At 44.6% G+C, this 16,872-nt stretch overlaps 1 protein-coding gene across 1 annotated transcript in view; it reads left to right on the top strand.

Moving 5' to 3' along the window:
- Positions 1 to 2,968: 2,968 nt before the first annotated feature.
- The window catches only part of LOC106567148 (basement membrane-specific heparan sulfate proteoglycan core protein), an 86,598-nt gene continuing 72,694 nt past the window's right edge, over positions 2,969 to 16,872 (top strand). Inside the window, exons 1-13 of the mRNA XM_045692753.1 lie at positions 2,969 to 3,005; positions 3,253 to 3,378; positions 3,660 to 3,863; positions 4,150 to 4,269; positions 4,412 to 4,543; positions 5,074 to 5,218; positions 6,178 to 6,329; positions 7,768 to 7,908; positions 13,953 to 14,116; positions 14,609 to 14,788; positions 15,417 to 15,613; positions 15,860 to 16,007; positions 16,301 to 16,428. Coding sequence (XP_045548709.1) covers positions 2,969 to 3,005; positions 3,253 to 3,378; positions 3,660 to 3,863; positions 4,150 to 4,269; positions 4,412 to 4,543; positions 5,074 to 5,218; positions 6,178 to 6,329; positions 7,768 to 7,908; positions 13,953 to 14,116; positions 14,609 to 14,788; positions 15,417 to 15,613; positions 15,860 to 16,007; positions 16,301 to 16,428 — 1,874 coding nt within the window. The remainder of the gene's footprint in view (positions 3,006 to 3,252; positions 3,379 to 3,659; positions 3,864 to 4,149; positions 4,270 to 4,411; positions 4,544 to 5,073; positions 5,219 to 6,177; positions 6,330 to 7,767; positions 7,909 to 13,952; positions 14,117 to 14,608; positions 14,789 to 15,416; positions 15,614 to 15,859; positions 16,008 to 16,300; positions 16,429 to 16,872) is intronic.

The following is a 16,872-nucleotide window of genomic DNA, read 5'->3' as shown; positions in this document are numbered from 1 at the left end:
AGAACCAGATACTGTGTACTGTACATGGTAGGCCTATTCTAGAACCATATACTGTGTACTGTACACGGTAGATCTATTCTAGAACCATGTACTGTGTACTGGACACAGTAGGCCTATTCTAGAACCATATACTGTGTACTGTACATGGTAGGCCTATTCTAGAACCATATACTGTGTATTGTACATGGTAGGCCTATTCTAGAACCATATTCTAGACCTGCCATGTACAGTACACACGTGCTTCTACACCTGCATTGCTTGCTGTTTGGGGTTTTAGGCTGGGTTTCTGTACAGCACTGAGATATCAGCTGATGTAAGAAGGGCTATATAAATACATTTGATTTGATGTACTGTGTACTGTACACGGTAGGCCTATTCTAGTAGCTCAGTTGGTAGAGCATGGTGTTTGCAACGCCAGGGTTGTGGGTTCGTTTCCCACGGGGGGCCAGCACAAAAAAAAAAATGTATGAAATGTATGAAATTGTATGAAATGTATGCATTCACTACTGTAAGTCGCTCTGGATAAGAGCGTCTGCTAAATGACTAAAATGTAAAAAAAATGTAATGTAATGTTCTAGAACCATATACTGTACACGGTAGTCCTATTCTAGATCCATATACTGTGTACTGTACATGGTAGGCCTATTCTAGAAGCATATACTACTGTACACTGTAGGCCTATTCTAGAACCATATACTGTGTACTGTACATGGTAGGCCTATTCTAGAACCATATACTGTGTACTGTACACGGTAGGCCTATTCTAGAACCATATACTGTGTACTGTACACGGTAGTCCTATTCCAGATATAGTGCACAGTAGACCTATCCCAGAGTCAAATAGATTCTCTACACTGTATGCCCATCCCTCCCTCCCCACAGGGGCTGTATCATTTACACAGGCCAGGGCAGGATTCTCACACCTTGCATTCCACTGCCAAGTCATGTCTGTCAGCAGGTCAAATACTGTAGATCATTTTAGTCAATATACTTTATTGTACAATATACTACTGTACATCAATGTATGTAAGAGCACTTGTTAGGAACGTTTTTAAACTTGTTAAAACATCTACATGCTCGTTTGTACCCATCTAAGTATTATTTTCTCTCTTCCACAGTTGGAGTCAGAGTACAACAAGATCTCAGGCATCCAGACTGTAAATGTGGTCCTCATCAAGTAAGATCACTGTTCACCTCCAGCTGCTGTGACTTACTTTACTTACTTAAGCCTGGGTGTAACAAAAGTGGTTCAGGAAACAATGATCGTGTGACGAGCAGCCTTGTCTGAGATTTGAAGACTTGGTTCCCAGAGCTAATGCTTAGGCTTCATCTTAGACTCTCCTCTGGTTGATTCAGCAAACACAGTCTCCAAGCTGCGTGTAACTAATCAATGTTCTTAGCATGAGAAAATCATGATATGCCCCGGGCCAAACATAGATTCAAACGTGAGCACTGTACTGTAAAATAGAAATTTTAGTAATTTAACAGTCACTCTTATTCAGAGCGACTTACAGGAGCAATTAGGGTTAAGTGCCTTGCTCAAAGGCATGTTGACTGATTTTTCACCTAGTCGACATGGGGATTTGAACCAGCAACCTTTTGGTTACTGGCCCGACGCTCTTAACCGCTAAGCTACCTGCCGCCCCAAATGTTATTGTCATCACGTCCGTCTCTAACAACCCCCTCTGTCCTGTCCTGGTCTGTGTAGGAAGATGCCCAGGCAGAATGGAGTGGATGTGTTTGTAGAGCTTGACGTGGGCTCTGACTACAACAACAACGAAAATCAGATCCGCAACGTGTTGTATGGAGTGGTGAAGGAGGGAACCATCGCCTCCTACATCACCTCTGTCCAGGGCTTCCAGTTCAGACGCCTGGGAGAAGGTAACAACCACAGGGGATAATGTTTACTCCGCGTTATCAGGGCTGTCCAGTGTACGGTACAGTTTCCATGTAAGGAAGTTGTCAAATGTATGGCATCCAATTTAGGAAGTTGTAACTGACATCTTCCTACTATAAATGCTGTACAAGTGAGAGAAAAAAATAGCTATAGTATTCTTTATTTAATTCAGACATTGATCATATCTCATTACAATCTTTCAAATAACCTAGGCTAGCCAGCCCAAGGCATCAAGCTAAAAAGGGCTAGGTGGTGGCCTCTTTTCACCGTTCTTCTTCACTATTTTGACTTCTCCTCTATAAGTCTCCCCTTCATTCTGGCCTATTTCTGTCAATAAAACAATACAATATGAAAATAAAGAAAAAGGAGGGCTAGGTGAACCCTAAGTAGTGTCCTTAACTTGTCTCTCTGGTTTCTAGCTCTGCCCCTTGTGAACCCCATGGCTGTCCCAGGTTTGTACTGTACCATGCCGACCTGGGTTCAATGCTATTGGAAATCATTTTAAATATTTTAGATGGGTTTGATTGAGCATGCATGGCTCAATGGAACCAATAGAAAACTAGCAAAAGAGCAAACCCCGCCCATCTGTCACTCCAGGCAGGCTGAAGCAAACGCTACAAGTATTTGAAAGACGTCAAATAGTATTTGAACCCAGGTGTGGTACCATGCCTGCTGCACGGAGACTGCCAGAGCTGCTGTAGAAATGATATGACTGTTCTGTAGCTATTTCTGGATGAGGAGCATGGAGATGACAACTAGCTCTCTGGAGATCTGTGAGAGTTCACGCAGGAATGTTATGCATGTGTGCACCTAGAGTAGATGTCTGACAACGTTTTGGTTTTGGATTGCCCAAGAGGACTGCGAAGATTTTTGCATGGCATGAGTTTAGTTACAGATATGGCTTTTTGCTAAAAAAATAATAATAATTAAAAAACCATCAGAGTTTCTGTAGTGTGTAAATCGTCAAGAGTTTCTTCAGAAGGATCTCAATTGCCTATCGAACGAGGCCATTTCCCACCTACGGTACAGTACAGTAAGCTGTTAGACCTTTGAGAAGCCCCAGGCCCGAGCATGACCTGCTGTGACCCAGGAGGGTCAGTGGAGGCTGGTGAAAGAAGAACGGTTCATAGTAATGACTGGAATGGAACGGTATTATACATGGCGTCTGTGATACCATTCCATTCCAGCCATTACAATGAGCCCATCTTCCGATTTTAAGTGACGCCAGCCTCCACCGTGGAAGGTCTCCTTGTATTAAACCAGATTTTTGAACAGCAAGCGTTGTGTTGTGTGGTGGCCTTTTAGCCGTGCATGTCTGACCCTTGAACCCCACCCCCCTCCCCCGTCTCTCTCAGTGGTCCCCAACCCTCTGCCCTGCATGAAGGATGAGCACACGTGTCAGGATGGGGGTTGTATCCCTCTGGAGTACCTGTGTGACAACAGACCTGATTGCAATGACATGAGTGATGAGCTGGATTGTGGTGAGTGGAAATGGCATTGGTGTGGTGGAGTGTGGTGTATCGGAAATGGCATTGGTGTGGTGGAGTGTGGTGTATCGGAAATGGCATTGGTGTGGTGGAGTGTGGAGTAATGACAAAGGGTCTGAAGTTTGTTGTCTCCTAAGAAGAGCGTCATGTCTGGATATTGCCCTGACGTGGCTTCTAACACCATGGCATCTACAGCCATATCTCAGGGCAACTCTGGTTATGGCTGTATGAACAGTATTTAAAAACTCTTTTTGATTTTGATCTGATCAGATAAGATTCAGCCTGGACCAGTGACCCCGACCCCTCCCACCACCACCACCCCCCCATCAGGAAGTCCACACGCCCCCTTGGCCCCCCTGACCCTCTAGGGCCCTGCAAAGTGGACCAGGCCACCTGTCAGAACGGGGAATGTGTCCCCAGAGACTACCTGTGTGATGGAGAGAGGGACTGCTCTGATGGCAGCGACGAGTTCAGATGTGGTGAGAATCAGGGACACACACGAAGACTTCAAAAGTGCAGTATACGCACAGGGAGGCACACAGAAGGAGGGCGAGAGAGGAGGGCAACGTTTATGAGTTTATCAGTTTGTGTGGCCGTTTATCAGTTTGTGTGCCCTTTTCTATCTCTCCCATTCATCATCCTTTCACACACACACACACACACAATCATCAGTCACAAAGCTTTGCATCTGCTTCATTTAAACACACCTGATGAAGGTGTCTGATTGAAGTGCTCCTCTGATCACGCCCCTCTGTCTGGCTCCAGGCACGCCCTCTCCCTGTGAACCCAATGAGTTCAAGTGTAAGAACGGCCGCTGTGCTCTCAAGCTGTGGCGCTGCGATGGAGACAACGACTGCGAGGACAACTCAGACGAGACCAACTGCCGTGAGTTCCACATCCAACGTTTATTGGTTGAACACTAAAGGACCATTTTTCTAGTCCTAGACTAAAAAGCACTTTCATTTGTGAGTTTCTGTGTTTACATGAATGAAGTTGAAGTCATTTTCTATCTCTTCTTGTGTTCCAGCCACCAGAGGTCCAGGTGACACGTGTGCCCCAGAGCAGTTTGTGTGCCTCAGTGACCGCACCTGCATCCCATCTAGCTATCAGTGTGATGAGGAGCCTGACTGCCCTGACCGCTCGGATGAGTACGGCTGCAGTAAGTCCCTGACCATCATACCGTCTCTCTGTCTTTGTCCGTCTTCCTCTGTCCTGTCTCTCTCTGACAATCTTGCTCTAGCTGTCTGTCTCTCTCAGCCTCTTTCTCATTCACTCATTCACTCTCTCCCTCAAAACCTCACCCCCCCCCTTTTCTCCCTCTTTCTCTTTGTTCTTCTCTTTCTCTCTCCAACCCCATTTTCTCTGTGCATCCCTCTGCCTCTCACCTGTGTAGTCACCCCGTAGGTTCCTTTGTACCGTGACCACTGAAGTGACTCCATTCACACTGTGGTGACAGAGACAGTGCAGAACTGTCCATCCATGACAAACAGTTATTTTTTTCCGGACTTTCCATCATGTTTGTGCCTCACCAAAGAGTTTGAGTCCACAAATAAACCACTGCCCTTTTAAATTGGGGTTGGGTAGCGGGGACTAGTTTTGAAATGTGTGTGCGCCATCATGTGTCACACAGTGCATGCATACTTGGCTTTATAGATGCTCATATTGTTTTCTCATAACTTTCCCTTTAAGCTCCTCCCACAGTGACCAGTCCCCCGGAGGAATCTATTGAGGCGGAGCGGGGGGAGACGGTGACTTTCAACTGTGTGGCAGTTGGTGTTCCCACCCCCATCATCACCTGGAGGCTCAACTGGGGCCATATCCCCATCAGTGGCAGGTGAGTTGGTACAGTCCTCCTACTCCTTCCAACCATGTCTGGTTCACCCCATAACAGCTCTTATCACAAACTTAGTTTGACATTTAGGCCAATGGCCCCAGTCTGAATGACCCCAGCCTGAGTCGATGGGATGTTAAGTTGTGTTTGAAAATGTGTGTGAGTGTTGGCAAACATTCGACTCCAGAAGATAATATTACAGTTGATATGCATCATATAAGTATTTAATGTGGCGTTCTGAACCCCTCTGTTACGTGATACAAGTGGCTTCTCTTCAAACTCTGTCTGATGCCATTATGGAAGAGAGTGTTGATCTGTGCAGTGATAGCTCTGGAAAGAAAGCCGGGATTAGTTTGTGGGATTGTGTGAAATGAGTCTTGCGTATAATTGATTGGAAACAGACCATAACGATTTTGAAATGACTGAGGATTTGTCCTCTATCCAATCCCGTTAGCCCACAAAATGCAGCATTTCATGCATTGCTGATTAAGCACGGTCATATATCTACAGACAAGTCATGTTTGGTTTGATTCAAAGAAGACATCTTTCAAACACTTCTGTCATTAAGTATTGAGTTATTCAATTATTGCTTTGTGGCCAATCATGTCCAATAACAGAGCTTACTGTATATCCATTGAATGGCTGTTTTATACAGTAAAGTGCTATATTATCTGTCAAAATAAACTCCTACAGAGAGTTAACTCAATCACTATTAAATACCACACTGAAAGCCTAATGTTGCAGAGAGTAGGCTGTATGGCACTTCCTGTAGCAATATGTCAGTTCAGTAAAGAGATTTAGAGTCATAATAGTCCTTGTCCTGTGAACGCCCTGTAGACACTCCGGTGTTAACATTGAAAAGTGAATCGTCACTTCGGTTAGAGGAGAGTCGCACACAGGCTGCAGTATTTGATGTGGTTGAAGCATCAATGTAAGCAATGTATATGTATCTGTCTTCCCAGGATCTCAATGACCAGTGAGAATGGGCGTGGCAGCCTGACCATCCGTGACGTAAAGGAGGCGGACCAGGGGGCGTACACCTGTGAGGCCATCAACGCCAAGGGCCTGGTCTTTGGGATCCCTGACGGGGTGCTCAGCCTCACACAGAAACCAGGTATGTACTCTATTGCCTGAATCACACTATAGGGCCAAGCTAAGCCATGCCTAGCTGATCTGAGCTGGCCTGGTTATGCATGGTTCCATCAAAGCTACTGGGACCATGCTGTAAAGGACATCGATCATAGCTGCTGGAACCATGTTGGAAAGGATAGCTGCTGGAACCATGCTGGAAAGGACAACCACCATAGCTGCTGGAACCATGCTGGAAAAGACAACCACCATATCTGCTGAGACCATGCTGTAAAGGACAACCACCGTAGCTGCTGGAAAAGATAGCTGCTGGAACCATGCTGGAAAAGACAACCACCGTAGCTGCTGGAACCATGCTGGAAAGGATAGCTGCTGGGACCATGCTGGAAAGGATAGCTGCTGGGACAATGCTGGAAAGGATAGCTGCTGGGACCATGCTGGAAAGGACAACCACTGTAGTTGCTGGAACCATGCTGGAAAGGATAGCTGCTGGGGAAATGCTGGAAAGGATAGCTGCTGGGGCAATGCTGGAAAGGATAGCTGCTGGGGCCATGCTGGAAAGGATAGCTGCTGGTACAATTCTGGAAAGGATAGCTGCTGGAACCATGCTGGAAAGGATAGCTGCTGGAACCATGCTGTAAAGAACATCCACCATAGCTGCTGGAACCATGCTGGAAAGGATAGCTGCTGGAACCATGCTGTAAAGAACATCCACCATAGCTGCTGGAACCATGCTGGAAAGGATAGCTGCTGGGACCATGCTGGAAAGGATAGCTGCTGGGACCATGCTGGAAAGGATAGCTGCTGGGACCATGCTGGAAAGGACAACCACTGTAGCTGCTGGAACCATGCTGGAAAGGATAGCTGCTGGGGAAATGCTGGAAAGGATAGCTGCTGGGGAAATGCTGGAAAGGATAGCTGCTGGGGCCATGCTGGAAAGGATAGCTGCTGGTACAATTCTGGAAAGGATAGCTGCTGGAACCATGCTGGAAAGGATAGCTGCTGGAACCATGCTGTAAAGAACATCCACCATAGCTGCTGGAACCATGCTGGAAAGGATAGCTGCTGGAACCATGCTGTAAAGAACATCCACCATAGCTGCTGGAACCATGCTGGAAAGGATAGCTGCTGGGACCACGCTGGAAAGGACATCCACCATAGCTGCTGGGACCATGCTGGAAAGGACAATGTGAGAAGGAAAGATCATGGATTGTGTTGGCTCTGTAGTGGGAATCAGGTATTGTGTGCTACTCTTCCCTGGAATGAGCAACCACAACACCTGTATAAAGACCATATAATGAATTATTTCAATAATAAAATAATGGCTTTGTGAGTATATGAAATGCCTAAAATGTTATGTCTGTCTGCATCTATTTGCCTGTTCTATGTCTGTTTAATGTCTTCTATTTGCACCGTGCTGTCCTTTTGTTCAGTTTTCTCATCCTCTCTGCCATCGTCACCAGGAAACTGTCCTGACGGTCACTTCAGTGTGGAGGGACGTTGTATCTCTTGCTTCTGCTTCGGCATCACCAAGAACTGTGGGAACACTGGACGCTACCGAAACCAGATCAATCTGCGCTTCACTGACGAGGACGACTTCAAAGGTACTGGTCTTCACCAAATACTAATGCCTGTCATGCACGTCATGATTGATGTAATTTGTCCTTAACTAAACATTTAGTGAAAAAGTCAAAGACATTTGTAATTGATTTTACTGAACATAAAAAACGTCTTTAACCTCTTAAACGTAATGGCAAAATGTAGATTTCCGCCTAAATAGACATACCCAAAAGTATCTGTTATTCATGTGTAATTACATGATTCTGACATGCAGAAATGTGGTATATTTGAAAATAAGACATCTGGGAGATGAGGAAATGATCAGAAGGTAGATAGGGGTTACATAGTTCAGAATACATAAGATCAAGCACACACCGCTTTTTGTTGTTTTTGAAGTCATCTTTCATTGACAAGCTAAGTGAATTATTGATGACTAGAGCTGGAAACAGACATCAGATGGCTTCTATAACATGTGAACAATATCAGAAGGAAAGAAAATGGGATTGATAGACCTAACAACTAGAAATGGGCAGATGTTTTTAGTAAGTGGTTTCACATGTGGTCAAGTGTCCATAAACCTCTCCAAAGTGATATATGTCTGTAAATTACATCATTCTAGTGCTATTACATATCTGCAATCCCTAAATGCTATTTGTTCAGTATAAAAACACAATTTCTACCATATCAACCTCCCTCAAACATTGTGTTGGTGGTAGAAAGCAGTAGGCATTGCACGGATTGAGGGAGACTGCCATCCTGTCTGATGTTCAGACTTTGCTTGCTGATGTAAGAAGAAATCCGTACTGCCCTGCCCACTTCACTGTTGCTCCAAGCGGAGGAAACTGCAGTTCTGAAAATACATCAAAAAGTGTGAAGACTTCTGCCTGAAGCCCATACACACCGCAGCGTACATGTTGGACCTCAAGCATGCTGGCTAGAGCATCTTGTCTGGTGCAGAGATCAACCAGGTCTATGGTGTCATCACTACCGTGTCTCGCCACCTTGACCTGGATGAGGGCAAGGTTCTTGGCAGTCTGGCGAAGTACACTTCCAAGTAAGGGCTTTGGGATGGAGCTGCAATATGGCAGTCGTGCCAACAGATCTCATCAGCCACCTGATGGAAGGTACTTTGTGGATCTGAGGCTCTTTCCCCTGTTGCCTCCATCCTCCAAATCCCACCAACATCAGCCGCCTCAGAGCGCAACTGGTCCTTGTTTGGGAACACAAACACACACACACCAAAGCACGCAACAGGCTGACCAATACAAGGGTTTAAAAATTGGTTGCCATCTGGGCAAATTGTTGGCTTTTGAGCCTGACAACAGGCCATCCTCAACAAGGTTGAAAAGTGACAGTGAAGATGAGGCCTCAGAGTCTGATGTTCAAGAGGTGGATATTTAGGAGGTCCAGGGAGAAGACATGGAAGCCTGAGAGGAAGACAACCAAGCTTTAGTTTCTAGACTATCATTTTACAGATGTATGTTGAAAACATTTTTGGGAGATGCGATGGATCATTGGGGATCATTCAATATTCCCTTTCTTTTGTTGTTCAGTGAAATCATCCCATGTGAAGAGTCAACTCAATTAAAGTTCAATTCATAACAATTTTTATTAAAAAAATTCTATTGGAAGGATTTAATAATTTGCATTTATGTCTACTTATGATAAGGTAAAATGTTTGTTTCTGTCTCCATATGATATGGTAAATATATCCAATGCAAAAAACATCAACATTTAAATGGTATTAATATTAATTTGCATATATTTCCGTTAATTCCCATATATTCCCATTAAATCCCTCGGAAAGTTTCCACCTCTGAATATTCCCCAAAATGTGCAACCATAATCCAGGGTACATTCAAGTGTCCTTTCAACCTCTCAAAAGTGTCCGACTGTGGTAATTGCACTGTTTTTGCACACTGGATGTGCCTAAAAGTTATTGGTCACTATAAAAAACAAAATTTCCACAACACCAACCTCTCTCAAACATTGTGGTGGTGTCGGGGGACATACAGGGGATATCCAAGTGTTTTGACAACCTCTCCAAAGTGCCAGAACAATTAGCTTTGGCATATCCAATGTGTTGGTCCCACATACAAATGAACTGTAAACAAAAACAATATAAAAGCAACATATATATATAAAAAGGTCTTATCAAACACAAACTTGGTTACACACGTGTCCACTAAAAAAAGGTGAAAAAATATAAATAAGCGGAACTATTTACAAATAGCACTCATCCGTAGCTTGTGCATGTCGTGATAGTCTTTAAAGCAGTCCCTCTCTGCCAGGAAACAAAAAGCAAACTGGAATTTCGGACAGAAGATCTGGCATTTCACCCTTTTTTCCCCCTCCTGTGTTTTGTGCAATGCTTGCAGTTCTTCCTTTTGTCATGTGTTGGATAGTGGCGATCACCTTGAGTAGGGGGTGTTGTGATGGTTGTGAGGTTGCTTTGAGCCCCCAATTCAGCCATTTCCAACACCAGCTGCTCTCAGAAGGCTAACTGGGAGAGAGGGGTTTGTCCTTTTGCTTTGGCCATCTGCTTGTGGAGAATGAAAGCATTTACTGTAGCGATGTCCACAAAGTGGTAAAAAAAAAGTCTTATAACACTTCCTGGCAGTAGCCAAGTCCTCCACAAGACCAGGGTGTGGACCTATCTGATCAGAACATCAGATCGGTCCACAACCCCCATGCTGGCATTGTAGTCCTTCACAGAAATGGGGACATTCTTCCTTTTTCACCCTCCTTTGAGACATGGTCGTTACTGAATGCCTTATGTTGTGTGATGAACATGGTTACTTCCCTAGTGTCCTTCCGTTTCACAAAAAGCAGCTTTTTAGTCCTGATCCAACGTATAGTCCCCCTCTCCGCTGTCTTTGTCATGTTGTTTACCTTGGTCTTGGGGAAACCAATTATGTTAGGACGAATGGTGCCACAAGCCCATATTTTCTTTTTCAAGAGGTCTATGAAAAGTGGATGTAGAACCATCAGACAGAGTGATTGATTTAGCAGTGGGGGGGTGAAGACCTTGACCGGGAGGGGTGGCTCCCAAACATCATCATCAAAATCCTCTGCATCCTCCAATCTGTGGTGAATAAAATAAACTGATATATTTTTGTAAGACAAAGAATTACAGTTGACAAAATTTACAAAATGACATTACTGTGAAGTAAAAACACCAAGCCTTAACTTTATCTGTACAGTGACTCACATAGAAGGTGTGAAGGACACAAAATGCAAACAGTAACACTTTGGAGACAAAGGCAGAGGTGAGAACCACAAATAAACAATGGCCATGAGAGTTTAGTGGCCTATCCAAAGTTATAAGTATAATACTTAGAACAGTGAACTAATATGAAACATATAAACTCAGCAAAAAAAGAACTGTGACTAATAGAAATGGAATAATGTGTCCCTGAACAAAGGGGGGGTCAAAATCAGAAGTAACAGTCAGTATCTGGTGTGGCCACCAGCTGCATTAAGTACTGCAGTGCATCTCCTCATGAACTGCACCAGATTTGCCAGTTCTTGCTGTGAGATGTCAATGGGATTGAGATACGGGCTCTTCGTTGGCCATGGCAGAACTCTGACATTCCTGTCTTGCAAGAAATCACGCACAGAACGAGCAGTATGGCTGGTGGCATTGTCATGCTGGAGGGTCATGTCAGGATGAGCCTGCAGGAAGGGTACCACATGAGGGAGGAGGATGTCTTCCCTGTAACGCACAGCGTTGAGATTGCCTGCAATGACGACAAGCTCAGTCCGATGATGCTGTGACACACCACCCCAGACCATGACGGACCATCCACCTCCAAATCGATCCCGCTCCAGAGTACAGGCCTCGATGTAACGTTCATTCCTTCGACGATAAACGCGAATCCGACCATCACCCCTGGTGAGACAAAACCGCGACTCGTCAGTGAAGAGCACTTTTTGCCAGTCCTGTCTGGTCCAGCGACGGTGGGTTTGTGCCCATAGGCGACGTTGTTGCCGGTGATGTCTGGTGAGGACCTGCCTTATTGTGGACAGTCTGAGCACTGATGGAGGGATTCCTTGTGTAACTTGGGCAGTTGTTGTTGCCATCCTGTACCTGTCCCGCAGGTGTGATGTTCGGATGTACCGATCCTGTGCAGGTGTTGTTACACGTGGTCTGCCACTGCGAGGACGATCAACTGTCTGTCCTGTCTCCCTGTAACACTGTCTTAGGCGTCTCACAGTACGGACATTGCAATTTATTTCCCTGGCCACATCTGCAGTCCTCATGCCTCCTTGCAGCATGCCCAAGGCACGTTCATGCAGATGAGCAGGGTCCCTGGTCATCTGTCTTTTGGTGTTTTTCAGAGTCAGTAGAAAGGCTTCGTTAGTGTCCTAAGTTTTCATAACTGTGACCTTAATTGCCTACCGTCTGTAAGCTGTTAGTGTCTTAACGACCGTTCCACAGATGCATGTTCATTAATTGTTCTTCCCTGTGGCTCAGTTGGTAGAGCATGGTGTTTGCAACGCCAGGGTTGTGGGTTCGATTCCGACGGGGGACCAGTACGGGAAAAAAAGTATGAAATGTATGAATTCACTACTGTAAGTCGCTCTGGATAAGAGCGTCTGCTAAATGACTAAAATGTTTAAAAAAATGTAAATGTTCTTTGAACAAGCATGGAAAACAGTGTTTAAACCCTTTACAATGAAGATCTGTGAAGGTATTTGGATTTTTACGAACTATCTTTGAAAGACAGGGTCCTGAAAAAGGGACTTTTCTTTTTTTGCTGAGTTTATAATTCCAAAGTAGTTATTGTCTAACATTGAAATTACTTGTTACATAGGCCTATGTAAACTAAATTCAAACCATAAAAAGCAGACAACTTATAAAAAACTAAGTACATATAGTAAATTAGCTATATAAAGTATTGAAAATAATTTACTTACAGATCTTAGTGGATCCATTCGTTCAAGAAGCAATCTTCGTCAGCTGAGTCGAAATCCTCGTTGTCCAAATCGCTCCCCTGATCCGAGTCCGACCAGTATTATATTCAAAGCTTCTATGTCGGTATAGTTATTCATAGCTGCCTTCTTTTTAGCTTCCTGTTCAATATTCTGTTTCCTCTTTTATGCTAAAGCGATGAAATTAAAGCGATGAAATCTGTTTACAATGTAATGTAGCGTGCTCTGTGCAACTCATCTCTGAGCCAGGTAGAAATAGTTCAAATCAAACTTTGTCACTTGCGCCGAATACAAAAAGTGTTCAATAGTACGCATTAAACGTTCTAGGCCTTCCTTTGTCCCACCCAGGTCAACTGCATATCCCTGGAAAGCTTATCTCATTGGCTACAAGACTGCCAAGGTGGTGTAGTAGCCAATCCCCTGTGTAATGGATGCCTTCGGCTCGTAAGCAGGCAACATCATATTTTTCACGCGCCAAGATATAGTCACTCGGTGGACATCCGATGTTGCCATTAAATCACACATCATCAGATAACATTAGATTCCGATCAACCTAAGGATTCATTTCATACCCGCCATGTAGCTATAGCTCAAACACAGACCAAATGGAAGCTTACCTTGTAAGATGTTTGCTGTTTGGTGAAAACGTTGTGTAAAATAAGCATTTTGACTCTCTGGGCTGGAGACCAGTAACGGTAGGTCACAGGCAGACAAATAAAACATCCTCATGATCTGAGGAGTCCCGGCTTTCGGTGTGTACAGACGTATTCTGTGTTTATTTAGTTTATGCTTCACAACGCTAACCGGAATGTAGGTAGCAGGCGTCTTGAAATGAGGTCAGCGGCTCGGCCTGCCCTCATACATTCGTATGCCCATATATGGTAGTAAGTCACACCAAAGATTTTAAGGCACTGATCAATAACCAAGATAACCAAGCTTTCTGCAGACACCCTGCTTTTGCAGATAGAGGCTACTGTTCTCATACCAGACTGAATTGAATAAAACAAATCTACTAGGGCCCCCAAATATGTGGACTTTACATTTAAGAGGTTTTAAGCATGAAAACGTTTGTTTATACATGCAAAGCATGAATGTCATAACTGGTACGAGAAAACTCTTATTTCATTTTCCCTGCCTCCCTCCCTTACTCCAGGAGTGAACGTGACTTACCCCTCTCGGCCGGGCACCCCTCCTCTCTCCTCCACTCAGCTCCTCATCAACCCAGAGGAAGAGGAGTTCCAGCTAGTTGACCTATCACGGCGCTTCCTCATCCTGGATTCATTTTGGACGCTGCCACACCAGTTCCTGGGCAACAAGGTGCAGCATCATCACTACATCACTTTCTGCTCTGCACTACTTTATCCGTGTTCCCCTGCTCAGACGTTGCATGCATCAACCAATGGTTGAATGCCACGTCAGGCACCATACTGCTATACCATAGGATGTGGTTAGCTGATGTGCAAAATACCTATCCAGGCGTTGGTAAGGTTTGGCATGCATCAGGAACCTCTGAGCAGGAGAACACGACCCTTGTCTCTCCAATGACTCACCTTGACATCATGTTGAAATTATCTTACACTAGCAAGATAACTACTATATGAATTATAAATTAAATGCTCATCTGAAAGTGTCAGCACACAGAAAGTGTGTCAGAAATGTTTAAGTTATATTCAAAGGAACACGCTCCCCCACACTGCTTGTGTTACTCTTATTAATGGCTTATGTTTCAGCCTCACAGCCTTCGTCAGAGCTTTGTCTGGCTTATATAACTATGAAATGAATACAGCGGCGGTATGTCTGTTTATTTAGATTGATTCCTATGGAGGGTCCCTGAAGTACAAGGTGCGTTACACGCTGGCCCGTGGTGAGACTGAGCCTGAGGAGAAACCAGACGTGGTCCTGACCGGGAATGGTCAGAGACTGGTCTACCGCAGGGGTAACCCAACCCCCTCCAGAGAGGTCAACCAGAAGGAGATCAAGTTTACTGAGGTGGGTCCATCTGCCAACAACCACCCCACTTTAAGGTTAATTTGGTTCAAATACTCTTTGTCAAGCTTTTTATGAATAAAACAATGTAACTGTCTCTAGTCCTTATTTGTACAGTATAGCAGGGTTCCCCAACTGGCGGCCCACGGGCCAAATTTAGCCCAAGGGTGAATTTATTTGGACCCTCCCCCAAACACACGTTTGTTTTTTATTGTTAGACATAAAATACTGTATGAATACCAGCAAATCAGCTGCAAGTGATTTGAATTTTGGAAATCTGTTCCAAGGTATTCCCACATATAGTAGAGATATACAGTATGTGATCGTATACGAATGTAAGCAACGGTTTGAAATGATTATGTTTTAATCAAATATGATCTATTAGGGCTTTCTTCCGGTCAGTTTGCAGTCGACAAATTATTTGAAGTAAAAAATCTGCTGAATCTAATTGACGATCCTAGCAATATGGGATCAGTGGTTTAAGATAATTTGTCTACGTCTTATCTATGATCCTATACTGGCTGACATGTTGCTGTCTAGGCCTTCCATGTGGAGTTTAAATGTAGCCGTCTGGGCCTTGTGTGATCATGATCAGTGTCTGACCTCCGATGGTTTGTGTGTGTTCTTGTAGGACAACTGGCAGCACTCGTCGGGTCGCCAGGTGTCCCGTGAGGACCTGATGATGACGCTGGCCAGCCTGGAGAGCATTAGCATCCGCACCGTCTACGACAACCACATGGTGAGCGTGGCGCTCAGTGACATCGTCATGGACACCACCACTGTGGAGTACAACATCCATGACAACGCCAAAGACGTGGAGGAGTGCAGGTGAGATCCCATAGACTGACTTCAGCCGAGGTTAAGATTTGAATTAGATGTTGTTTATCGCTCCATAGAGTCACGGGCACTAAAAAGTGACTTCAACCGTGACAACAAAGAGGAGGAGTGCTTAGAACCTTTTAGTGCCTACAACTGTAGGTATATGGTAAATAAATTAGCATAGTATTGTGTTTGAATTGTAGGATAGTTTCTGTGGACAGTTGTAATGGCTTCCATGGCGTGTGTTCCTCCCAGGTGTCCCCCTGGCTACTCAGGACTGTCCTGTGAACAGTGCTCCACTGGCTTTGAGCGTGTGTCTGGAGGGAACTTCCTGGGATCCTGTGCTGGATGCAACTGTAACGGACACGCCAGCGCCTGCGACCCCATCAGTGGACAATGTCTGGTGAGGACTCCTCACAACACAACGTTATCATTATACTAAAGCCTGGCTGTGAATGACAAAGCTTTGAAGTTGTATTCGAACTCTATGTCTTTCAGCTGTAAATTGGATCGGTTGCAAGTGTCGCGAATGTCTAGTAAACGCATTGAGTTGGTGGCTCTCACAATCAGTGGCTGAATTGTTAACCTGACTGTAGTAGCTGTTTGCAAAAGTACCCGTCATTTGTTCAATGACCTGTGGACAAGTGTACATAATATAGAGGTAGTAACTGAACTACGTTCCTCTCCCTCCATCAGAGCTGCCAGCACAACACTGAAGGTCCTCAGTGTGACAAGTGCAGACCAGGCTACTTCGGTGACCCCAGGCGAGGTCGCCCCGATGACTGCAAGCCCTGTCCCTGCCCATACACTGAGACATCCCGCAGGTGAGGGGTCACCATGAGGTCACATACACACACACACACACACATACACACATACAGTACACCAGAGTTGGGGAGTAGTGAACTACATGTAGTTCAAAAAGTAATTTAACTACCTTTTCCAGTAGCTTGGCGGTAGTTGAACTGAATTCAAATCTAGGTAGTGTTTTCAGTAGTTAATAACGTTTTTGCCATGCTACGGTGTAGCTAACTACTGGAACTACACACAACTTTTTTTTGCAAAAAGTAGGCAATAACTTCCTTTCTTTTTCGGCATCAGACCTGCCTAATTCTCACTTGAAACATAGTTTGTGTGTTTAATAGGCACGTTTCTACATTCTGTTAGCATATGACCCCATAGTGATCTGTTCTGGTCATTTGCAGTCTGACATTTCAGATTTACATATGATCATTTTGGGATGTAGTGAACTACTTTTTCAAAGTATC

The sequence above is a fragment of the Salmo salar genome, chromosome ssa13 (genome assembly GCF_905237065.1).
Source record: "Salmo salar chromosome ssa13, Ssal_v3.1, whole genome shotgun sequence".
NCBI classification, from domain to species: domain Eukaryota; kingdom Metazoa; phylum Chordata; class Actinopteri; order Salmoniformes; family Salmonidae; genus Salmo; species Salmo salar.
This window is presented reverse-complemented; position numbering and strand designations above follow the sequence as displayed.